This window comes from Gobio gobio (assembly GCF_949357685.1).
Source record: "Gobio gobio genome assembly, chromosome: 12".
In the NCBI taxonomy this organism is placed as follows: domain Eukaryota; kingdom Metazoa; phylum Chordata; class Actinopteri; order Cypriniformes; family Gobionidae; genus Gobio; species Gobio gobio.
The window spans coordinates 15,339,658-15,367,201 of NC_137105.1; the positions used below are offsets into that span (position 1 = coordinate 15,339,658).

The 27,544-nt window shown below is 36.6% G+C and overlaps 1 protein-coding gene across 1 annotated transcript; it reads right to left on the reverse strand.

Annotated features, from left to right (window-relative positions):
• Window positions 1-1,302: 1,302 nt before the first annotated feature.
• Window positions 1,303-27,544, reverse strand: opn5 (opsin 5). Its single transcript, XM_079831044.1, has 7 exons — window positions 27,154-27,544; window positions 23,483-23,637; window positions 14,131-14,250; window positions 9,865-10,035; window positions 9,267-9,601; window positions 8,943-9,187; window positions 1,303-3,166 (listed from the first exon to the last, which is right to left on the reverse strand). Exons 2-7 carry the CDS (start codon window positions 23,604-23,606, stop codon window positions 3,103-3,105), a joined length of 1,059 nt encoding a protein of 352 aa, XP_079687170.1. The 5' UTR covers window positions 23,607-23,637; window positions 27,154-27,544; the 3' UTR covers window positions 1,303-3,102.

Here is a 27,544-nt window from a genome sequence, read left to right on the forward strand (position 1 = left end):
GCGGTAGAATATTTAGCATAACTTAGCATAGATCATTGAATCTGATTAGACTGTTAGCATCTCGCTCAAAAATGACCGAAGACTTTCAATATTTTTCCTATTTAAAACTTGACTCTTCTGTAGTTACATTGTGTACTAAGACATTGTACACAATGTAAGACATTGTGTACAGAAAATGAGAATTTGCCGATATGGCTAGGAACTATTCTCTCATTCCTGCGTAATAATCAGTGAACTTTGTGCCGTACCATGGGTACAGCAGGCGCAATGATATTACGCAGCGCCTGAAAATAGGCTAACTTCCGTCAACATAACCAACGTGACAACCTATTTGCACAGGGAGCGTGCTGGGGACTATTTTCAGGCGCTGCGTAATATCATTGCGGGACTCTCCCGTGTAGGGTTGTAATAGAGTGAGATTTTCATGATAACCATCTCAGAAAACATGCAGAGTTTCACAGCATCACGGTATTAAAACATTTATAAATAATACAAAAATATATATTTTTACTTATTATTATGTATTATTACATCAGTTAAAATGGCCTTTAAATTAATTACATATTTTTTTTGGGTTGAAATTAAACTTGAAACCATTTGATTATTTTGTTTATTAACATTTCAATAACATGTCTAATTAACTAAATCTAATAAATTACTATGAATTAGATTAACAACTTATTTTTATCAGAGTCCTATGAAATGTATATATTAATATATACAAATCTATTATCAAGAACAATGGTAATCAAATATAATGTAACAAACTTTTATCCTTTTATTTTTTGGCAAAGTGCTGCAAGAAAGGGATTTACTAAATTAAACCATGGATTAAAAAATATATTCTTAAATAATGTTTAAATTATGTATCTGATCATTCACAGAGACAGAACAAGCCGATCATGATAATATATTTACATAGCAGTGTTTTGTGCTTTAATATTCACAGACCATGTCGCGATTTGATTTATTGTACAGCTCTACTTTCGATTTATCCATTCATCCATCAGTTTGCGTGTTTTACTTGACATCCACGTTATACTGTCGCTATATTCAATTTTCATGACTGGATTCCCTCTGCATAAGGGAAAGTCTGATGAATATAGAGTGGTTAAAATTTATTTTAAACAATGTTCCTAAACATAACCCCAACGTTTAACAGCTTCCAGAACCAAGAGTACAATGCAGGCTATGCACGCTTCTCCTGAAACGGAGCAGTTCCCACTTTGTCTGGAAAATCTGTTGTTTGTGGATCACAACTTGTAAGTATGTCTTATTATTTTTCTACATTTTATATTGTTGCTACGATGTAAACAAAGGTCAAAGCCATTAGGCTCCGCTCGCCTGCTAGCTAGCTAACATTAGTGTTTCCTGTAGCCTTTGTAAGCTCTCACTTTTGTAACACTTTAAAATTAATCATGATTTTGTGAACGATTACTTGTAAAATGTATAAGAAAATTACAACAACAAAAAAACCTACCACTCAGAAACATCCTTTGAAATCCGTGCTTACAAAGTCCATGCATGAAATCTGTTCTACATGATTCTCTTGTTTGTTAAATACGTCTGAATCAGGCTTGAATTGGTTTGAAATTGATGCGAACCTTAGTATTTACATCTAAATACTAGAGCTCGCGGTTATGGTAATGGTCGTGACATTTCCTGAACACGGTGCCAATCACTACACACTGGGCCAGCTAACCAATCACAGCACATTTCGTATTTCGAATCATCGAAACAGGAAATAAATGGCACGTTTGGGCCAGACAGGGGAGAGAGGTGCTGTAATGATGTAAAATATGTGCAAAATAATGTTTTTTGAACAATCAAGCCTGAAAGCATATTCTAGCTAGTACACCCTGAAAAACAAAAGGGCATAATAGGACCCCTTTAAGGATCTCAGTCTGCACCATTTAGAGTTTCCTGCCAGAACTTAGTTTTTTTTATTTATTACTATAGTGATAATGTGTCTATTGTACAATATAACCAAACATCCACAACAATCTTACGGGTTGCCATTCAGGTAAAACTGGGATCATAATAATTAAACAATTTAATATACTCAGTAAGTTTAGCTTTCACCGTGCTAGCATTATGTTTTAAGTATTAACAAGCTTCTTTCAAAAAAAAACACTAGTATTGTACAGTGTATTTTCTTTCTAGGTCATCAGAGCTAATCTTTTGACTGTAAGCTAGTAGTCTCAGTTATGAAACGTCAAACTTCATTTTCCCATTTTCCGAAATTTCATAAACCCAGTTTGCTTTAGCACTATCCGTTAAAACTTCCAATATTGTCCAACTTTCACAAAACATCTGTAATATTTTTGGAAAACTTTTGTGCACACTATAATCGACTTATCTTTACCAACTGTGTACTTTCTTCTTTAACCTTTAAGAGTTCAGGGGCTGTCAGCAGGCTGATAACATGCATAAGGCAACCATATTAAATACATAAAGTTAAAATGACATTAGATGTCAAATGAGTACAAATTATAATATTAATTATAACTCTTAAGACCATAGACTGAAACTTTGGGAGACACCTTTCAATGTAGAAGACACCTTCAATGTAATGTCTATAATCATTGCACATGGCCCAAAACTGTCATGCTATGTATTGTATAATAATGTAAAAGAAATTAGTGCATCAGTGTTCATGTTGTGTGTGTATCGCTGTTTATCTGTGACTGTGCTCATGCTGCTGTATAGATGAGTGTGACCAGTTTCAATTAGATATGTTTACTTGTTGTACAAAAACTAAATGAGAAACAGACTAAACAGACTACTATTTGTTGAAAAGTGATGTCATTTTAAACTTTAAGCAGGTTGTTTTAAATGTGTTGGTACTGTGAATGCTGGAATATAAAACGAACAAATAACCAAAAAATATATATATATAAAAATACATCATATTTACCACTTAATTCTTTTATACACAGAATTATCTAATTAAAAGGAGTTGTGTTTGCAGGGTTTGTGAAGTTGACGGCAGTAGTATACAACAGTAAAGTTAGGTGGGTGTGAATTGTGGATGTCTAAATTGCACAATAACAAATTGCCCAGTGTCCTATCGCAGGCCCATTGTGAGTTCCTGTCATTTGCTCATATCTCAATCGGAACTTCATTGGCTGGTCTCTTTTTCAGGGAGGCAGAGATGGAGTAGAACCTGGGAAAAACAAGACAGCTGCATTTAATAGTCTTCAGTCAATCAGTTGTTTTTTTTTTGTTATGTTCAGCCTAATCAAGTCATGGCTGGGTTTTGTTTCAAAAATCTTTCCAATAAACATTTAAAAAACAAAAAGAGACAAAAAATGGCATGAACTCTGACGCAGAATGATAACACACAATGGTATCAAATTCTTGCAGCACACTAACAACTCTATAAGGACAAATGTTTGGTAACACTTTAGAATATTGTTCCTTAATGAATAACTACATAGTACTTACTAGAATGTTAATATTGTGTTACTCATTTGTTCCTATTAACTAAAAAGAAACTCTAATTAACAAATTTGTAAGTAATAGTGTTCAGTTGAATGTGATAGTTCCCTATTAGCTAATCAATAACTACAATTTTTTCATAACTCCCAGAGGACTACTTGCTGTCTGTCCCTCATGGACTCAGCACATACATCTCCGGGCTCTGGACACCCAAGCAGCCAGCGAACCCTCTCGCTTCTACAAGATCGCTACTGATGGCCCAACATGACCCAGGACATCTCCCGGTACGTCAAGGGATGCTCAGGCAGGGCCATTTCCAACACTCCACGGAAACTCCCGGAGGGTAAGCTGGTACCCCTACCGATTCCCCCAACATCCATGGTCCCATCTGGGAGTTGATTTCATGACCGACCTCCCTCCATCAAACCATCATACCTGCATCTTTGTCTTCATCGACCGGTTCTCGAAAGCCTGCAAGCTAATCCCTATCAAGGGCTTACCCACCGCATTTGAAATGGCAGAACTCCTATTCAACCAAGTATTCCGCCATTATGGCTTACCAGAAGACATCGTCTCTGACAGGGTCATTTCCCGTGTCTGGAGAGCCTTCTTCCAGCTTCTAGGCGTATCGGTTAGCTTATCCTCCGGGTACCATCCGCAGACCAACGGCCAGACTGAGCGCAAGATCCAGGAGATCGGGAGATACCTCCGGTCGTACTGCCACCAGCATCAAGACGGCTGGAGCCGGTACCTTCCCTGGGCAGAGTATGCCCAGAACTCCCTGCGGCACACCACCACTGGGCTTACTCCGTTCCAATGCATCCATCCTCGGCTATCAACCTCCTCTTTTCCCCTGGTCCGGAGAGCCATCTGAGTTTCCAGCCATCAATCACTGGTTCAAGGGGAGCGAGAGGGTATGGGACTCAGCACACGTGCATCTCCAGCGGGCAGTGCGGAGACACCAACACCAGGCAGATGTCCAAAGAGCTGAAGCCACCCAATATCAACCAGGACAAAAGGTGTGGCTCTCCACCCGTGACATCTGTCTTCACATGCCCTGCGGTAAGCTGAGTCCCCGCTACACAGGTCATTTTACTGTGCAGAGGCAGGTCAACGAAGTCACCATTCACTCATTGTCTGGTCTCGTCTCAGTATACGCTGTTACTATAGACTCCTTACCTCTCAACCTACCTGTGATCATCCTGTCTCGTCTCCTGTCTTCCGTCCGTCAGCCTGGTTTACCGATCTTCATTCTAAGAGTCCACCATCACCTGCAAGATACAACACACCGTGTCTTCATCAGCTAAGTCACCATTACCGTTCCGCAAGTCTACTTCCATTGCCTGGTTCACGCTGCTACAACCACACTCTAAACTATAATAAAGATCACTATTACTTACCTGCTTGTCTGTGCCCTTCTGTTCCGTGACACTACTAAGAACTACAATATACAGGTTTATAATTAACATGAATAAAGCATAATATTTCATTAATTATAAAGTGAAGTAATGATAACCCACTAGTAATGACTCAAGTGTTACTACATCCTAAAGGATTTACTAATTATTTGGCTAAAGTAAAAAACCTAACTCTGTAGTAATTACTGAAATCCTTGTAAGCTTTTTGTAAGGTTTTGGGTAGTAACACCTAAGTAATTACTTGTGGGTCATCATGATCTTCACTTTATAATACTGATTAAAATATCAAGCAATTCCTATAGAAGTATGTAGTAACACTTGAGTCACTACTATAGAAAAAAACGTCAAAGTTTACAACAACTTCATTCGCTACTAGAGTTATTTTTTTTTTCACTTTAGAATACTGATCAAAATAATTAGTAGTTCCTTCTTAAAGAATTAGTAACACTTGAGTCATTACTAGTGTGTTACCATGATCTTCATATTAGAATTAATTATACATTATGTATTATTCACATTAACTATGAACCTGTATATAGTAGTTCCTAGTAGTACTCTGGGAGGTATGAAAAAATTGTAGTTAATGATTAGCTAAAAATGAACACATTTCACTAAGCACTATTACTAACTCATTTATTAACCAGAGTTTGTTGTTAGTTAACAGTAGTTACTAGAGAGTTAATACTGCACTGCTCACTTGTTCCTGTGTAGTTATTTATTAATGATGGACCAGTATTCCAAAGTGTTACCAAACGTTTTTGTGTTCAGAAAATGTTCATGCTTTTACGAGCTCTGCAAAACCACATTTGTTGAACTACTACTATTCTATAATCAAATATAAGCAGTATATTGATTGAAAAAAAAGGACTTTTGAACAGTGTAAATGGAAAATAATAATGGTGTTTTCCTGCAGAGAATGCAAACCAGCTAAACCTTGACCCCTTTGAACAGAACAAAACGCATACGTTTCGACTGGTTTTTAAAACTTTAAAATAGTGTAAATTCTAATGGAACAAGAGAGGCAGCGAGATGCGGCACAGCAGCAAAAAAAAAAAAACCCACCCACCCACAGTGGGACATGCATTTGCATACTGCATTTGATCCATAATATGACGATATAGCGCAGAGGAAGAATTTAATGAGCATTTATAGACAAAGTACCCAAGTGTAACATAAACTGAACACAGCCAGTTATTTATATCTTTTGCTGTAGTGTGTCAGTAGAAAATGTCCGTTTACATTTCCAAACATCTATTTTGCCATTAATTGTAATAATCCATTGAGATTTATATATGCACAAGGAGTCTGACAACAGCTGGTATGATCCACATGGAGATCTGATCTCACCATCATCGAGTCCGTCTGGGATTACATTAAGAAACAGAAAAAACGGAGACAGACTAAATCCAGAAGAACTGCGGCAATGTGTCAAAGACGCTTAAAGAAACCTACCTGCAAAAGCTACAGTACTGTGAAAACTTAAGCACTTTTGTAAAAATGCTGTTAAGTGAAAATGCTTTCAGAAATAATGTCATAAATAGATTTTATTTAACAATGAACTATAACCTTAATCAAATCAATATCTTTTGTGACCACCCTTTGCGTTTAAATTAGCTTTTGTCCATTTACACTTGCACATGGCTTTGCGGGTACTGTAGGTTTCTTTAAGCGTCTTTGACACATTGCCGCAGTTCTCCTGGATTTAGTCTGTCTCAGTTTTTTTCTGTTTCTTCATGTATTCCCAGATGGATTTGATGATGGTGAGATCAGATCTCCATGTGGATCATACCAGCTGTTGTCAGACTCCTTGTGCATATAAAAATCTCACTGGATTATTACAATTAATGGCAAATGGAATGTTTTGAAATGTAAACTAATATTTCCTACTGACACACTACAGCAAAATATATAAATAACTGGTTTAAAATAATTTTTTGTGTGAAAATACTAAGGTGCCAAAGACTTTTGCACATACCAGCAACTGTTTGGTTACATAACATAATCATCACTTTTATGTTCAACAGAAGAAAGAAAGAAATTAAATTTTTTATTTTTGGCTGAACTATCCCTTTAATGTTCAATGCTCATCTGTATGTAATTATTTCAGCATTTGATTTAATATTGTCCGTTTTGTACATTTATCTGTATTTTTTATTAGTGCTGTCAAATCGATTAATCGTGATTAATCACATCCAAAATAATTAATAGTTTGTGTTTACATAATATATGTGTGTGTACTGTGTATAATTATTATGTATATATAAATACACACTCATTCATGTATACATTTAAGAAATATTTGCATGTACATACTGTATATATTTTTATTTATATAATTTATATTATGTATAAATATAATATTTTATATATAAATAACAAATTTTTCTTAAATATATACATGAATGCGTTTGTATTTCTATAATCATATTAATTATACACAGTACACACACATATATTATGTAAACACAAACTTTTTTTTTGGATGTGATTAATCGTGATTCATTGATTTGATAGCATATTCAGGTTAAACTCAATAAATTAGAATATCGTGCAAAAGTGAATTTATTTCAGTAATTCAACTTAAAAGGTGGAACTAATATATTATTTAGACTCATTACATGCAAAGTGAGATATTTAAAGCCTTTATTTGTTATAATTTTGATGATTGTGGCTTACAGCTTATGAAAACCCCAAATTCAAAATCTCAGAAAATTTGAATATTGTGAAAAGGTTCAGTATTGTAGGCTCAAAGTGTCACACTCTAATACGCTAATTAATCCAAAACACCTGCAAAGGGTTCCTGAGTCATTAAATGGTCTCTCAGTCTGGTTCAGTAGAATTCACAATCATGTGGAAGACTGCTGACCTGACAGTTGTGCAGGAAACCATCATTGACACCCTCCACAAGGAGGGAAAGCTTCAAAAGGTAATTGTAAAAGAAGTTGGATGTTCTCAAAGTGCTGTATCAAAGCACATTAATAGAAAGTTAAGTGGAAGGGAAAAGTGTGGGAAAAAAGGCGCACAAGCTGCAGGGATGACGGCAGCCTGGAGAGGATTGTCAGGAAAAGGCCATTCAAATGTGTGGGGGAGCTTCACAAGGAGTGGACTGAGGCTGGAGTCACTGCATCAAGAGCCACCACACACACAGATTGATCCTGGAAATGGGCTTCAAATGTGGTCAGAAGCATCTTTCCTGGGCTAAAGAAATAAAGAACTGGTCTGTTACTCAGTGGTCCAGTCCTCTCTTCTGATGAGAGCAAATTTTGCATCTCGTTTGCAAATTTTGCATCACCAATTATTTAATCACAAGGTCCCAGTGTCGGAAGGAAAAATGGAGGCACACAATCCAAGATGCTTGAAGTCCAGTGTGAAGTTTCCAGTCTGTGTTGGTTTGGGGAGCCATGTCACCGGCTGGTGAGGGTCCACTGTGCTTTATTAAGTCCAGAGTCAAAGCAGCCGTCTACCATTACATTTTAGAGCACTTCATGCTTCCTTCAGCATACAAGCTTTATGGAGATGCCGACTTCATTTTCCAGCAGGACTTGGCACCTGCCCACACTGCCAAAAAGTACCAAAAAAACCTGGTTCAATGACCATGGTATTACTGTGCTTGATTGGTCAGCAAACTCGCCTGACCTGAATCCCATAGAGAATCATTGAGGCAGTAATTCATGCAAAAGGGACCCAAACCAAGTACTGAGTACATATGCACGATTATACTTTTCAGAGGGCCAACATTTCTGTGTTTAAAATCTTTTTTTCATGTTCATGTAATATTCTAATTCGAATTGTAATATCTAGATTTACATTTTGGGGTTTTCATAAGCTGTAAGCCATAATCATCAAAATTATAACAAATAAAGGCTTGAAATATCTCACTTATGAGATATGAGTAATGAGTCTATATAATATATTAGTTTCACCTTTTAAGTTGAATTACTGAAATAAATAAACTTTTGCACGATATTCAAATTTTTCGAGTTTCACCTGTATGTGTGTGTGTGTGTGGGGGTGGAGAAGGAGTGAGAGAGATCAGAAGCCAGTTAATCCCTTATGCCTGCAGAATTTGAAGGGTGCACATACCTTGAAGTCTTGTAATGTTTCTTTTTACTCAGAGCTTGAAAGCAGGACAGTTTGGCACAGTTCTTCTTACAGTCAATGACTTGATATATGATTGGATTGTACATGGCAGAGGACTTGGCCAGCAAAGTTGGCACAACAGAGACTGGGATAGGCACTGAATCAGGATTTCCAAAAGCAGACACCACTGATACCACAGCATAAGGGATCCAAGCTATTAAAAACCCTGCACAGATCAACATCGCCACCTGGAGAATGCAAGCAGAACCACATGAAATATGACATGGCATTTTCACATATCATTCTTGTATAATAAAACACACAAACCTTAGTCAACTTCATCTCCACGTTGTGCTTGTTCTTATTCTGAGTGTCGAAATTAGACACTTCTTTGGCTGAGGATTTCACCTTGAAGATGATCATGACATAGGAGAAGACGATGATGCAAGTGGGGAGGATGAGGCAGAAGAGGAGCATGCACATGACAAAGCTCTGGCCAGACACAGAGGCCTGGGCCAGCCACCAGTCCAGCGTGCAGGAGGTGCCAAATGGCTCAGGTGCATAGTTACCCCAGCCCACCACTGGCATGGTGGCCCAGAAGGCAGCGTAGAACCACGTGAAAACCACAGAGAGAAAAGCATGATGCCGTTTGAACCATGTACCTGATGGCCAAGTAAATACAAGTTAGAGATAGATAGAAAGTAAATACATGTGATAGATAGATAGATAGATAGATAGATAGATAGATAGATAGATAGATAGATAGATAGATAGATAGATAGATAGATAGATAGATAGATAGATAGATAGATAGATAGATAGATAGATAGATAGATAGATAGATAGATAGATAGATAGATAGATAGATAGATAGATAGATAGATAGATAGATAGATAGATAGATGATAGATAGACTTTTAATTACCATAACTTAAATGACAGATTTTCAAGTAGCGGTCTAAGCTGACAATCGTCATGGTAATGAGACTTCCACATCCAAAGAAAAAGCCGGCCCAGCCGTAGTAGCGGCAACCCTGCCAGCCAAACAGCCAGCGATGGGAGAAACTAGACACTATGAAGAATGGCTTTCCAGTGACTGATGAAACAAATAAAAATAATCTTGTGTCAAACAAAAGAACAGAACAGTGCTTAACCAGTTGATGGGCCCCATTGATTTACTATGGAAAAAACACTATGGAAGTCAATGGGGTCCATCAAATGTTTGGTTACCCAAATTCTTCAAAATATCATCTTTTGTGTTCAGCAGAAGAAAGAAATTCATACAGGTTAGGAACAACTTGAAGGTGAGTAAATGATGACAGAATTTTCTTTTTAGGGTGAACTATTCCTCAGATCTTCTGGAGATTCATGAAAGCCTGCCTGCGGCGGACCGCCATCCATATTCAACTTATGAAAAAAAAACGTAACTGGCGTGGCGATGATGCCGGATGTAGTATAAGCATTTTGAACTGCGTGAGGCGCTACACTTTCTGCATAAGTTGAATACGGAAGGTGGCCTACCGGAAGCTAGATATTTTACTTAATTATATATATTTTATTATATTAATTATAATGTTTAATATATCGATATTTTCCTTACATCGATTCGCTTCAGAAGGCCTTTATTAACCCCCCGGAGCCGTGTGGAGTACTTTTATAATGGATGGATGCATTTTTTTGGTCTTCAAATTTTGGGCTGCCATTTACTGCCATTATAAAGCTAGGAAGAGACATATTTTAATGTAACTCCAATTGTATTCGTCTGAAAGAAGAATGTCTATACATCTAGGATGGCTTGAGGGTAGAGATCAACCGATATATCGGTTTCCCGATATTTAAGCATTTTCCCATAATCAGATATTGGGTTTGTAATATCGGATTCACTGATAAATGGCGCCATTTTGTGGACGTTTTGAGAATTGCGTACAAGCCCGCCATTAAAGCATCCCTTAATTAATAAACTTTATTTAACATAACAGCTAGGAATGCACAAATTAGATATGCACTAATCGGCTATGTTATGTAGTTTAAACTTGGTGATAAAAATAGACAAACTCAAGGAATCACGTAATCCGTTATGTCCCAATAAAGACGTAACTTTTACATGAATTAAATAAAACAGCCATGAATGAGAGCATGTTGGAAATAAAAGCGCTGAATTTATTTCTCTCTCCCTGTTTATGATCATCTCATGAAGACGCATTCCGTTCGACTCACCGGGTCGTTGCTCCAGGCTAGTCACCGTATGTAACTTTTAACAAGACTCACTCATTTAAAACTCCTTAAACATAAAAATATAAACATGCAAATAATCGGTATCGGTTGAAAAAAATCTATATTGGTCGATCTCTACTTGAGGGTGAGTCAATTATGGGATAATTTTCATTTTTGGTTGAACTATGTGAACTTAAATGTTGTTCACGTATGTTCACTCCAAAAAAGCTTTCTTCCATTAGATTTCATAACTTTTTTTATTAATTAATAGACTTTTGATAACTAAAATAGACATGCAGATTCCCATTAAGACTCTCTGTAGGCCTATATGTGATCTATATATGAACAAACACAGAGGAAGAGAAAGCCAGAGGTGAAAAGCGTACACTGACCCCAAGTCTGTGTAAATGTGACGCACTAAAGCAATCTGCCATGTGCATGACTCCTGCGAAACAAAAGCCTCATTATTCTCAAATACAGCGACGCCATCCTGGCTGATAGGCGACAAGACAGGAAAGGCAGAAAGGCAGTCTCCTCCAAAGGCATTTTGGAAGGAACTAAATCAATTTGAACTCCTGATGGTACACTGAAAACAAAATATACTTGGTATCCAAAAAGCTATGGATACCAATGCTGAACTGATGAGGGTGATTCTCTAGCATTTCAAATAATAAATCATATTTGATCAATTCTCTTATCTCTGTTGTCTGATGTCAAATTACTTGCTCCTATGCCAAATAATATGCAGAGACAACTATAAGTAAGCCATTTGTATTCCCCAAATTCCCTCAAAAAGTTTAACATTATTACTCAGTTTGTTTTGAGTGTACCGTATGGAGGACCAAACCTGCAGAAATTAAAAATGAATGAATGAATGAATGAATAAGTAAATAAATGAATAAATTAATAAATGTACAAATATGTAAATGAATAAATAGATACATTTTTGTGTTAATAGGAAAATAACAGAATAAACGACTTGACAAAATAAATATAAATACATTACATTTTGTATTATTTTTCCCTTAATTTTTGTTTTCTGCTTTTATACATTTAAAAAAATATATGTTTAACTTTTATTTATTTTTGCATTGATTTATTTTTATATTTATTTATTCCCACATGTATTTATTTTAAGATTTATTTATTTATTGATTAATTTTTACGTGTGCAACATGGAAATGAGGAGGGCGGTCCTTGTGTAGCTTTAGTGCATCATTGGTTGAGAGGTCACGCATAGAATTGTCAGACCAGTTAAGCAATAGAGGAGAGTATTCAAATAGTAAATTTCCTAATTCTTGTTTAAAAATAACTTTTATCTTATGATAAACTTTTATAATGTGTGTCCATAAATTGTGCGTCAATTCTGGTACTCTACCATACTTTGCCTTTAAATTGGTGGACTTACCTCCCACAACTATGTAAGATACAGGAAATGATGTCACTTTCCATCACTGATAAGATCTGAAGCACTGAAAGGTATGTGTGCTCTCTCTGAGAAAATATTTTAATCTAAAAAGTTCTTACACCAAGAGTTATTTTGTAAAACATCAAAATTGTTACCACAATGTCAAAAGGAAAACAGAATTGATCACTGATCACACAGCGGGTTGTTTAAAAATCTTTTAATCCTGATTTCATTAGTGCCATGTGCTCTTAGCATTTATGCTAGCAAGTAGAGTTTTTGGCTAAAAAGTTAAAAATGGTCAATCCTGTTACCAATGTTATCTCTACACATTGTCTAATTTGTCTGTAGCGGAGTTGACAAAACAATGCTATGAAGAAATTGCTTTTTCGTTTAAAGTTAAAAAAAGTAACGTGTTTGGCAAGCATTGAATTGTTGCATTTGAATAAGTTTTCAATAAGATACAGGTAAGAATTTTAAACAGTAAACTGTTTTTTTCCTTAACTTTTTGAAGTGCAAAGTGTCTTTCCAATTATAGAATCACTCAAGTATATTTATAGAAGTATAAGGATGATGACTAAACAGATTAAAATCTTATTATCAGGGGCCTCATCCGTCACTGCTCCTCTGAGACACTAAACATCCACTAGGTGGAACTAGAGTACAAATGTGAATACATATTTGTTGAAGGAGAGGAAATCTTTGTCTGAAATCTCAGGGGCATCTCTAATTTTTTTTATTAGGTCAGGAGCCCCAGTGAAATACCGCTATGCCCAGGTAAAATATTGAATATTACTGATAAATCCTTGTCTGACGTTGGGAATTAGCATATACCAACATGATGACAATATTTCAGCAATCATGTCATGTGTGTTTTCTATTAGCTGTAAAATCAAAACTAGTGATACAAAATTAGCAAATTAATCACTCCTAGGGTTTTCTTTTAATCAAAACTAACATACAACTCTTTCTTTAAACTCTGTCATCATTTTGTTCTTTTTAAAATGTCTGAAGTATAAATGTTAGTTTTAATTATATTGTTGTTGCATTAAAAAAAACTGATCTAAACAAAGTAATCATAATTGATTTACTTTAGATATGTATTGTGTGAAAATGAATATAGAATAAATGTCTACAGTAGGCTATATATTGTAACAAAAGATGCAAAAACACATTTAGACGGAAGATTGTTTTTATGTTATGTAATGTAGTACTTTAGTGACTGAAGGACCAAAGGAAGTTGAAGGAAAATTGTTTTTACAGGAGTCAATCGTATCAGGAATTTGATCTTTTGGTTCACTTTTGTAACTTCAGGGCTTACAATCCTGTGTATATACAAGTGCATTTCAATAACAGCAAATAAATCAGCCAGAAGGACAGTCAGGGACAATTGTCATAAAAGAGGTGGTGCTGAATAAACGTGGCTGATTTATTGCCACGTTGTCAACATATAAACAACCGAGTGATCCTTTCAGATATATAATTTCAATTTATAAATATGGATTTTTGAAAAAGCACTTTTGACAGATGAAGACAACATTTACAGCATGATATCAACTCATTTAAACTCACCTGATATGCCAAAGTCGAATACAGCTAGATTCAGTGTCATGAATTCTGGCGGCTTTAACTTGGTCTTGCGTTTGATGGTCATGTATATGACATAACCATTTCCGGTGGCTGACAAGATTCCTGTAAAAACATAAGGCAAACTGTTTAATCAGATACTGTTTTTTAAAATGAAAGTCTTGGACCTTAATGAAGACTTCCTTACACTTTACATTATATTGAGTCCTTTGCATCCATTTGTGTCCACCCAGGTGTTTGAGGGTTGTGAATTTGTTGAAATGCAATGACAGCACATCAAGACTCCTGTTGTAACATTTCTGTTATTTTCAGAGAACTAATAGGAGTCAAAGGTTACTGGTTATCCCATTTCTCAGTGAAAGGGTGTAAAAAAAGGTCACCATAATGAAAGAGCAGTATAACAATTAGTATTTCCTGGTTACAGCCACATAAATGACACAATGACTCATGTTATTAATTTTTCCTCTCATTATGACCTGGATTATATGCTGCAAATATGTGCCTTCTTTGAAACTGTCATACAATTGTGTTCAATTCATCATGTCCATGAACACCAGATTTCCACAGATTTATGTCTGCTCCGCATAATTTCATGTCTTGGCCCATTGTGTCAGCTGACAGACGCACCATTTCAGAGAAGACACTTTATTTTGTGTGACTCTTCAATGAACTCTTTAACTTTCCTCATATGATCATGAATCAATGTTAATGGATCACGCACTTTAATATTACTAACAGACAAATTGTTTCTACAGTTTGTGTCCTTAAAGAGACAGTCCATCCATAAATGAAAACACTGTTGTTGCCCAAAAGGCACCTACCACGTGTGAACTAAAAACTGAACTGAACATACAGTTGGTTTGTATGTGTTTGAAACAAAATGTCTATGAAACACCTTCTGACTGTTCTTTTAACGTGTGGAGAAGAACAGACTTGTGAAATATGGTGAGGAAGAACTATTGATTCAGTCTTTTTGATTGAAACACACATCTTTCAGGTCAAATGAGACACAATGTCCCCATGAAAGAAGGAACATCCTTTTGAGCATCTCCTTGATACTATGGTTACTGATGGACAACTGTGGTATAATGTTGTGCTGAACAAAGAAAGAATTCTCTCATTATATTTTTCAAAAGCGCATTGCACAAAAGCCAGACAGACATGCACTTGGCAAAACATCGGAATTATTTCTAAAAATGCAATACTATGCAGAATGGAGGGGTCATTCACTTGGAGGGGTCATGTTGGTATTATAAACAATTAAAAACTGGGCAAATGTTATCCTGGTTTGGAGAGAAATTTGTGAAAAGAGTAAAATACAAGAAAGTCTCCAATAATGCATAGCAATTCATAAAGGATCTTTAGCAAAATGCAAAATTTAGTTTAGCAAAAACGGGTTAGGGTTAGGGTTAGGGTTTTGGTCAAAAGTCCAAAAGAATGTAGTTTTTTGCTGTTTTATGAATTTTCTTACACTATTTCCTGAAAAGCCTGTAACGATGTGCCTACTTATAAGATGTCAAAATGCATTTAAAAACTAAAACTAATTTTCTATAGTAGTGTATAGCAGTGTAAATGTTCAATAGATTCTGGTAACCAATACTTATATATGTGCCTACAGAGAAACTGGCCTGAAAAATGTTCAGGGGAGCCACAGTATCCCCAATACGTAGTATATTAGTTCTAAAATGCACTAGAGGACACTGCTCAACACCAACTCCTCTCTATGACAGAGGATGACATCTCAATGACAGCATAAGTGGATTGAACATGTCATCCTCAGTGACAACAGCATGGCAATACGGTATCTGTCAGGTTTTAGCACATTAAGAGGAAAGCAGTTTTTTACGCGAGTCGCTTACGTTGATTCTTGCTTATACATTCAATGTTTGGCCTTCTGCATCATTAATATTTAATTTAGAAGAAATTAAATACATTAAGGCAAATGCTACATTCATAACCAGCCCTGTCGCTAGAGGGGAGAAGCTACAGCTTTCAGGGGTCCCCCGAGATTTCAACAAAGGGGCCCACAATAAGGGTGCGTTCACACTTGTAGTTCGGTTTCGTTTGGTCCAGACCAAAAATAACAACAACATTTATTCAACATGTTGTTTGGCCTTCTGCATCATTAATATTTAATTTAGAAGGAATTAAATACATGATGGCAAATGCTACATTCATCACCAGAACTGTCGCTACAGGGTCGCTAAAGGCATAGGGATACTTTCACAACCTGATTGGTCGGCTTTTATTGCCTATTTTGAGACAGAACTTACCGAACATCCAAAACAATGCTGTGTGCTAGGATAAATGCGCTCGTTCTGTGTGCATAGCCTGCATATGATGGTATTTTGACCAGCTGAGAACTTGTGAAGAGCTTATAAAATGTATAAAGGAGTCAAAACAGTGGCAGGAATCCCTCCATCACACACACAAACGAAGATCTGCTGCGAGGAGACGTGATTCTGCCTGTACTGGACTGTGATGGCCAACATCGCGACTACTATATGCGTGAGCGTTCTGTCCTTTTTAGGGTCTCAACTTCCTGTTTTTGGTTAGTTTTACATGTCTTTGGTCCGTGTTGCGTTCATATTTCATTCGAACCGCACCAGAGTTTGTTAGGAAGCTTGTTTGTTTGGTGCGCACCAGGGTTCGGATGGCAGCGTTCACACATGTTCAAAATGAACCGCGTAAAGCAATCGCACCAGGGTTCGTTTTAATCAAACCAAACATGCCAAGTGTAAACGCACCCTTGGGTGCCTGCACCGGGGTCCCGGATACCCTAGATACGGCCCTGTTCATAACACTTTGGTTACGTTCACACTGTCAGGCCAAATCTGATTATTTGTGTATACGATTGGAATCTAATCCTAATTATTGACTGTCCACATTGGCTACGTTCAGACTGAGTCCCAATCAGATTTTTTTGTGCATATCAGATTGAAATCCGATCAGATTTAGCAAGTGTGAACGGCAAAAAAAAAAAATAATTCACACGAAATGCACATTTTACAAATCCGTTTCGAGCTACATTCATATGTGGTTTGAAATCCTATTCAAATCGCATTTCTGGAAATCCGTTTCAGTCCGACCACTCTGATCGGATTTCATGTGGTTTATGTGACTTTCTTACACCACGTAAAATGTAAACTTCAGACATTGTTATAGGAAACCTGCTGAAAGATGCTGCAGAAACAAGGTTGTGTTGTTGCAAAGTGCTGGACGAGCTGAAAATGACGGAGACATGTTTTGAAACCGGAGGAGACGACAACACGGAATAAAGCTGCTAATAGAAGACACTAGTAGTCTGCTTGACGGCTACACATTGTCATGTTGTAAATAAGACCACATCTGTATTGTAAACCCCTCCATGTTGAGGTTGTTGTTGTTTTAGGTGTATGCCTACCGTGACATCATTGACAGATATGCAGATATTCTGGAAAACGAAAGAGCGGCATGGACACACAAATCGGATCTGAACAGTTGCGATACACAATATGGAATGGAGTCAATCATTTTAGAGATCAGTCTAATCGGATACACAAATAAGCGGATTTAGATTGACAGTGTGAACGTAGCCCAGAGCAGTCAGACTAAAACGGATTTCCTGAAATTTGAATGGGATTTCTAACCGCATATGAATGTAGCTCGAAAAGGATTTGTAAAAATGGCATTTCATGTGGGTTTTTTTTTTTTTTTTTTTTATTCACAATCGATATACACAAAAATCAGATTTTGGCTGACAGTCTGAACAAGGCTCTACCAGGGATGTAGTGGAGGCTAAACGCACGTAAACGCCGTTTACGCACCTCCCAAAATTCGGAAATAGCGTTTACCCACCTCCAAAGTGCGTTTATCCACCTCTAAATTGAGTTTATCCACCTCTAAATAGCCTACAGTTCCTAAGCCATTTTAAATTAAGCTTATGTCGTTTTAGTTTCATATTGTTCATTTTCATTGGCTGTTTGTTGTACAGTTAGATGAAGTCTTTCATATTGCGCTGCAACTGTCAGTGTGAGTAGTGGGAAGTTCGGATCATTTTACTGACTCGGATCTTTGAGTCTCGTTCAGCAAAATGAACTAATCTTTTCTCTTTCCGTCTCTATGGGACTGACAGGAAGAACAAAAGACTCGGATCTCACCTGTCGATTCAGAATCAGAACCGATCAGAACCCATATGTTGCGTAATGCGCATGCGCGGTCAACACAAAATGAACGAATCACTCTCTGAGACAACTCGGCAGTCCCGAGTCATATTAAAGATTTGTTCAAAATGAACGAATCATTCATGAACGACACGCAAATTGACGCAACCAAGATTCAAAAATGGATATCCAGCAATTTTTTAAGCGCCGTCAAGACAGCAGCCCTCCTCCTAATGCCAGCAAACGGGCTCGGCTACAAGCCCAAAGTGAGTGAGCTCGGAAAACAGTACTAAACTTTATGTTTTTGGGGTTAATTTGGTTCACGGTTAGATTCATGCCACTGACTCAACAAGTCACCTTTTCCTTTTCCCATTAGCCAATATAGGCCTACAAGTAAAATTCAGGATACATTATTATCAGATAAATAACTGGATTATATGCATTCTCTGGTATTTAAACCACTGAAAGTTTGTGACAACAAGCTCCCTTTGCTAGTCAGCTACAGCCGTTCGCGGGTACGGTAAACGTTTCTATGGTAACAGTGAGTTGGACCAATCAGAGGCGTCGCTGTTAAGCTTAGGACTGTGGGTAGTGTAGTTTTTCTTACAGACCTCTAGCTACAGAAGCAGAAACTTTCGTTTCACAAGTTCAACTCGTGGTCAGTCTACCTCAGATGTTTTAGACATTATGGCTGATAATCTAAATCCTTATGGAGAAAAATCAATGGGAGTTTTACTTCCTGTTTGTGTCTGTAGATTTCTCATAAATTCATCAAAAGTTTACATTCTAAATGCAATCGCAAGCGATCACTGTCTGCACCCTGTCATCATCAACACAAAGCTCTCGCTCTTCTGTACAATGCTGTCGGATCCAAATATCAGCAACCAATCGTGAAAGTAAAAGGGGTGATTTAACTCTAAATGCGCAATCTCATTGGCTGATGCAAATTTCTGTGACCCGTTTTCTCAAAATGACTTCTCTCCAAGTCCGAAATCTCCACTTCAGAAGCAACTAAAGTAGACTATATACTCCAAACTTTCCAGTCTTGTACCTAGTTATATTATAAAAACATTTACGGAGGGATTTTTAAATATATAATTCCTAACCTGATTTATATAACATTTTATTCCAAAAAAAACCATGGCGAAAATATTTTTTTAAGGCTATTGACACTATATTCTGATTAACAGGATAACAAAAGTAGACATAAATCCCTCTGTAAGTTTTTCCCCATCTAATATGTGAACACAATGAAAAAAAATATTTTGAACCTGGCTTTATCCAAAAGCCTACTCAGATTTCGTTTTTTAAAATATGTGCAAATTAGCGCATATATAATTAGATAATGCCTAAGTTGCATATAAAAAAAAAAATCTCATCTTTAATCAACTGGGAAAGTTGGGAATGTTTCATAGTGATATCTGCTTGTTAAAAACTGGTAAATATGCAAGCGAGGCATGCATTCTTCCGATACACTGGACTTGCTGGAGGCAATGAAGACAGTGATAAATAGAGTCAAAGGTGCAAAAACTAACAAGGTTGTCATTACAATATGCAATAATGGGAAAAAAATGTCTGGGTTTCTTTGTGAATGTTCCAATAAATGTGGCAAGGGTGCATACATATTTATAAAAACAGGCTCATTAAATCCATGTTCAATTCCTCCGGTTTGGACCCATTGCTTTAAATAATCTTTATCTATGATATAATTTAATATAATCTTTTATTTAGTCAGTGTGTCTACTCCCAAGACTGTTCATTAGCAATGTGTAGGCCTTACCGACCAACGCAAAGTTAAAATTGGTTCTTATGCAAGACTATTATGTTCAGACAAGATTATCTGATTGCAAAATCTCATTCTTAAACATCACTGAGAGTTGGTAGGGTACATATTTGTCATTGTTGGTAACTAAATATTAGGGATGGGACGATTACCGGTGTCACGATAAACCATGATAAAATGTACTGACGGTTAGTATTATTGTTTAAAATTTAATTATCATTAAAACCGTGTTTGATTATCGAGATTTTGAAAACTCATGGTAAATCCTGTCCAGCCAGCCTCAGTCTGGCGCAGGCGCTTTGTTTTTTGAACGAGAAGAAATGGCAGAAGGCAGTGAAAGCGCTCGGGAGATTTTTCAGCTTTCTAAAAGGACCAAATCTGAGGTGTGGTCATATTTTGGCTTTTACAAAAGTCCTGAGGGAAACGTAATCGAGGATGGTCACCCTGTCTGCAGAACATGCAAGAAGAAAGTCAAATCTGCAGAGTCATCTTCATGAGCATCACACACACTGTTGTATAGCGAACGCAAGGCAAGTTCACTTTGACCTCAATACCAAAACTACGTCTGGGAAATAATTTGACACAAAATGTTGTTTTGAGTTGAAATGTTTTATCTCACTCACTTGAAATTAACGTGAAGCGAACCGTGAAGAAAAGTTTGCAGCAAGTGGCTTTGAGCCAAAGACGAACAAGTTCAAACAAGACTATTAAAAGGAACACGCCATTATTTTTTATCCTTTTCCAACTCCCCTAAGAGTTAAACAGTTGAGTTTTACCGTTTTCGAATCCATTCAGCCAATCTCCGGGGCTGGCGCTAGCACTTTTAGCGTAGCTTATAGCATAGAGAATTGAATCTGATTAGACCGTTAGCATCTCTCTCAAAAATGACCAAAGAGTTTCGATATTTTTCCTATTTAAAACTTGACTCTTCTGTAGTTACACAGTGTACTAAGACCGACGGGAAATTAAAATTAGCGATTTTCTAGGCCGATATGGCTAGGAATTATACTCTCATTCCTGTGTAATAATCAAGGAACTTTGCTGCTGTACCATAGGTGCAGCGGCGCAATGATATTACGCAGCGCCTGAAAATAGTCCCCAGCATGCTCTCTGTGCAAGCAGGTTGTCACATTGGTTATGTTGACGGAAGTACCGTATTTTCCGGACTATAAGTCGCTCCGGAGTATAAATTGCATCTGTCAAAAAATGCGTCATGAAGAGGAAAAAAACATATATAAGTTGCACTGGACTATAAGTCGTATTATACTGGACTATAATGCCAGCTTCACACCGCACGCGCAAGCAGTGCGTTGGCAGGGGAGAAGCAGTGCGGAGAGCGGAAGCCGCGCGCCTGCGCCTGCGCCCGCGCCCGCGCCCGCGCCCGCTGTGCATTCACACTGGCAGAGTTTTTCTCGCGCAGCTGAGCCTCTCCCGACAGAGCATTATTTCAAGCCATCTTGCTTTCAGTCCGTGATTAGCTTTCTTTGTTTTCTTCATTACAGTTAAAGTAACCTCTGCTTTTCGCCAGTCCCTCACAAGTTTCTCATTCACTCCAAACTTTATTTCTGCTACTCGATTACCATTTTCGGCCGCATATTTTACTACCTGCAGTTTGTAATTTGCAGAATAGGATTTTCTTTATGGGGGGCATTTTGTTTGAGTTCAGTCTTTCTCAGTTGTCTTTAAGTTAATGTTTCAGTTAACAGTTTTTTCAGTTTTCAGTTGTTTTCAGTTAATTTTTTCAGGGGTAGGCTACAGAAGCAACATAGAGCGCCCTCTCGCGGCTGTATACGTAGCTAAATGTTTATTCTTGTCAGTCAGTATGAATTAATTTTGATATATAAGTCGCACGACCAGCCAAACTGTGAAAAAAAAGTGCGACTTATAGTCCAGAAAATACGGTAAGCCTATTTTTCAGACGCTGCGTAATATCATTGCACCTGCTGCACCCATGGTACGGCACAAAGTTCCTTGATTATTACGCAGGAGTCTTTGATCATTTTTGAGTGAGATGCCAACGGTCTAATCAGATTTTATGATCTATGCTAAGCTATGATAAAAGTGCTATCGCCGGACCCAGAGATCGGTTGAAAGGATTCGAAAATGGTAAAACTAACACTAGTGGAGTTAGAAAGGGAGCCTATTTTAAAAAATAAGGGCATGTTCCTTTAAGGGTGACATTTAAGGAATAAAAATATGTACTCATTGTACACTTATTACACAGATTTTTTTTTATACCACCCACAAAAATAACTGCGAGGACACATTGAATTGTTTTAAATCTGACCTGTTTATAAATTCATTTTGTACAGTGGACAAAACAATCGTCCAGATAAGATGATCACAACAATATTATTAGTATTATCAGTAAAGTGCTCTGATTTCATTTCAATACAATCAAAAAATGGAGACGCAAGACGGCAAGTTGCATCTGAATGAAACGAGAGAGCGTGTCCATTGTGATACGTGGATGTGCACTGTTATAATGCGTTGCTATTGACGACGGTCATTATAAGGAAGGAAATGCCACAGAATAGAATCTTGCTTAAAGTGCATAGAGCTGCTTGTTTTATTTATTGTTTGTTGATCTTCAAAATATAAAACTGGTTGAAATATTTTCAGTGTGTGCATCAGTTCTTTTTGAACATTTTCATCTCATTTTAACAAAATCGTGATAATATTGATAATCGTGATAATTTTGGTAACTCTAATCATATGACATTTTCAAACCGTCCCATTCTAAATATCATTAAAATGTCATTATATTACCATATCATGTTGTTTGAATTTTACAAAACGAAAAGAGAAATTTCTTCAAATCAACAAGAAATAAGTACAATCAAACCCTCTACAATCATATCCAAGACAGCGAGCTGCATTTGAATGAAACGAGAGAGTGAGCGCGTCCGTTGTGATACGTGGATTTGCGCTGTCATAATGTGTTGCTATTGACGACGGTCATTATAACGAAGGAAATGCCACCGAATAGATTCTTGCTTAAAGTGCATAGAGCTGCTTGTTTTATTTATTGTTTGTTTGATTTTCAAAATAAAAAACTTGTTGAAATATTTTCAGTGTGTGCATCAGTTCTTTTTGAGCACTTTCATCTCATTTTAACAAAACTGTGATAATGTTGATAATCGTGATAATTTTGGTAACTCTAATCATGATATGACATTTTCAAACCGTCCCATTCCTACTAAATATCATTAAAATGTCATGTTGTTTGAATTTTACAAAACAAAAAGAGAAACTTCTTCATATCAAAAAGAATAAGTACAATCATACCCTCTAAAAAGTCCAGACATTTTGCTATAACCTAATTTAAACATTTGAATTCAAACTCATCACTGATCTTATCAATGACAATTCACATGATGCTTGCAAATGAATGTCCACACTGTACACTTACCAATGATGAGGATGTAGAACGCCGCCACTATGTCTGCCTCCTTGGACAGCTTGGAGGCGAAGGGATCCCCTCGAAGAAGGTAATGTGGGACGTAGCCCGAATGGATGGAGGTGTCATTCTCCATTAGTGCCTTACTGAGGAGTGCGATTACTTTCCTGCATAAAAAAAAAGCATGTCGTCAAAGCTTAAACAGAAAAGTCTTTGAACTCCGTTTGAAACACAAGCTGGAGGGAAACCATATCCCATATCCGACAGCTTTACGGGTTCAAAAACCTCCTGCCAATATTCTGATGCTCCAAATTAAGCTCTGCGAACCCTGTCATCTCTTATCAGCTTCTGGACATGAAGGCACTCCCTTTATATCAGTAATCAATACATGTCCTTGCGCAACCCTGTGCAAAATGTTTGTGCAAGGAAAAGAATGAAAGACAGCATAAAGATTTAAAATAAACACATAGATGAATATCCTTCACAAACCGGATATCTTAGAGACAGTGGAGAAATAATGGCATAGAAATAAGACATGAGTCAGACGTGCTCGCATGTCATTTTCATCAGGAACTAGAGCAATTTCCAAAGGTTAACAACTTGTCCTCCATCGTTATATTGTCGCCAAATCAGCCACGTCTCACTACCATAGATGAGTTCTACATATATTTACAGAGATATTACTTGGCAATAATCGATGCATGTCAAAATTATTACCATTAACGATTTAGTGAAAGCTTCTCTTTCAATTTGATTAGTCTTTCCAAGTCATTTCAATGGACAATGTTCTGGAATAAATAAGTGCGTTTGTGTTTGTGATATTTGCATCTACATTTATTTGTCCTGCTCACGCATTTTCAATAAGTTGTCACAGTAAATCACACCAAAATGCTAATTACTGTAATAGCAGGGGTTTTCTTTACAGACATTCATTCGTCAGTTCCAATGATAATTGTAAAACATCATGTTGACGGATCAAATTAAATTATAAGAATGAATCAAATCACAGAACAGACAAGAAATACTGCAGAAAACCAGATAAAACCACTGATCAAAAGTTTCTATTTTACAGATACATTATTTGGTTTGGTATTATAAGGTTTTATTATATTTATTCACACTACTAAAGTGCTTATAGGCTGCTTAAGGGCTGTCCGTGACTTTTTTTTGTAAAAACAATTTACAATCGTACCTAAACGTTCACATACTCCTTGCAGAATCTGCAAAATGTTAATTATAAAATATAAAAAAAAAGAGGGATCATATAATGCATGTTATTTTTTATTTAGTATTGTCCTGAATTAGATATTTCACCCAAAATATATGTTTACATATATCCACAAGACAAATAAATGCTGAATTTATAAAAATGACCCAGTTCAAAAGTTTACGTATTGAATCTTAATACCTGGATGATCCAGGGCTGTTTATGATTCACAATTTTCTTCAAAAAATGCAGATTTTTTTTGTTGTTGTTGCATATTTGAACCCTTTCCAGCAGTGACTGTATGATTTTGAGATCCATCTTTTCACTCTGAGGACAATTGAGGGACTCAAACATAACTATTAAAAAAGGTTCAAACATTCAATGATGTTGCAGAAGGAAACATGATGCATTAAGATCCGAGGGGGGGAAAGATGAAGATGTCCACATTTCTCATTTTGTTTAAATATCTTCTTTTTTTTCCTTCGGAAGCAACAGAAGATACTTATATGTTTACCGGAAGATAAATTAAGTACAATTTACCTTGATCTTCAAATTCCAAAAGTTGGAAAGGGTTCAAATATGCAAAAAGATGCTGGAAACCTGAAGAATTTGCAGGACCTGAAGGATTTTTCTGACGTAATCATAAACAGCCGTGTATCATCCAGGTAATGACACACAGTATATTAAGAATCAAAGGTATGTAAACTTTTGAATGGGTCATTTTGATAAATTTTGCTATTTGTTTTGTCTTGTGGACTAAATGCAAACATCTTTTATGTAAAATATTGCATTCAGGACAGTACTAAATAATTTTTTTTTTTTTTATGATATGATCCCTCTTATTCTGTTAAAATAAACATTTTGCAGATTCGGCAAGGGGTGTGTACATTTTTGAGCACGACTTTATTTAACATTGTAAAAAAAAAAATCAATATTTTGGGAATAAACAAATCAAAGACAAGCGTCAATACATTCACATTTCCTTTAGAAGGGAGTTCTAAAGAAGTAAAGTAGGTTACATCTGGGAACACAAAAACGTCTCCGCTTACTGACGTAGCTTTGGTTCCCTTTCTATATAGAAAAACTGCTACGTCAAGATTTATGCAATCACTTTTGTGGATAAAAAAAATATTTCCCACCAGGCATTTTAAGAGAAACTAGATTACTAGTACAAGAGACATACTTCACAATATTAGCTTGCCAGTGCAGTAAAGGTACACTTGATTTTGTAGCCATGTCACATATTTTGTGAGTCTGGTACTTGCCAATATAGGCTATCGATTGTTTTTCCAAAAGGATGGTCACATCAAAAGAATGCTATTACTTGGCAGAGGGGCAAAGAATGTGAAAGCCTTCAAAACAAACCTTTATACAGCTGAAGACAATGAATCATTCATTGAAAACCAACTGAAAATGAGCTTTCCTATCAACACTGTTAGTCACTTTAACGCTTCTAGTGGATTTATGGATAACAAACAGTAGACATAACTTAATGAGTATTCAATATACTCTCTGGTGACCCACAGCTTTTGAAATCATCTCCCGGGAGATCAGAGATGATGCTGCATAATCGAATTGTGAACATGTGCGAGGTTACTAAACCATGAATCTCCTCCCCCAGATAGGTTTTCTAAATAATGCAATTTCTTAAAATAGACTCCTTAAAGTTCTAAGAGATGATCACTTGTTGCATGCATTGATCATTTCAAAGCAGTCTTTGAGATCCACTCATACAAAAAAAAAAAAAAAGGAAAAAAAGAAAGAAAAGTCAAATGTGAAATGACCTAACAAGAGAAGTGTGACTTGCTATAAAAGCAGTGAAGAATAAGCGATCCTTTGTTGCGGGAATCTGTCTGATATAATGGCTAATCTGTCAGAATGTCAAATGTTTAATGCTTTTGTCAAAGTTGAAATAGAGAATATTTCAAGAACATTGATTAAGAGACATTGTTAACAGATGATGTTCATTCATTTAATGTCAATGTCTTTCTCCTAAATCTTTTTCAAACGAATTGTAAGGCAATATTGTGCTGACCATCAACAGAGTGTCTGGGATCCATCATATGTTACCAAACCAAAGCTGTCAGTCAACCAATCAGTTTTGTGTAAGTCTCCTTCATTGATAAACATGCACTGTTCATTGGACAGTTCAGCTGAAATTACAACGAAGAGCTTAATATTAAACATGACATTTTACAGGAGACTGTATGGCTAAGTTAATTGGTCGGGGGAAAATAATTAAAAAAAATATATATAGCTACCATTATTAAAAATGTATCAACAATGCTAAGGATTAATTTGCAACTTTTTTAGGCATTTTGTTTCACAGCATTATTCAGTCCTCACACATACATGCGTAGGCTAATAATACAATAACTAAAACAGATGCAACATGTGCACGCGACACAATAACAAACGCACGGAAAGCGCTCATAATGATGATGCCACTAATGTTTACTGAAAAGGAAACGCTTACCTTGCTATGACTATTCAACCATCCCGAGGAATTTGAGCACCTTTCTCCTGTTTCTTAAAATTGAGTTGGTAACTTCTCCATAATCCACAATTGTTTGTTTCCGTCTGTTATTAAACGCTTCAGTTGAGGGGCTGTCGGTCTGCTTCTTCCTCTCTCTCTCTCTCTCTCTCTCTCTCTCTCTCTCTCTCTCTCTCTCTCTCTCTCTCTCTCTCTCTCTCTGATTAAGATGATGATTGTTTGTTTTTCAACACGGTCCTACAGCTAAACATAACTGGGAAAAGCTTTATAAGAATACCGCTCAGTTTATTATGGTGGAGAGTGGTCAAAGTAGCCTACGTGTCGGCTCATAAACCCATACGACACTGACGGTTCTATTACTTAAATCTCCGCC

Coding starts and splice junctions, on each gene's coding strand:
- opn5 (XM_079831044.1), bottom strand. CDS start 23,606: ATGGAGAATGACACCTCCATCCATTCGGGCTACGTCCCACATTACCTT. Junction 14,251..23,482: donor GTTCTACATCCTCATCATTG/GTAAGTGTACAG, acceptor ATGTTTTTACAG/GAATCTTGTCAGCCACCGGA. Junction 10,036..14,130: donor ATTCGACTTTGGCATATCAG/GTGAGTTTAAAT, acceptor TTGTTTCATCAG/TCACTGGAAAGCCATTCTTC.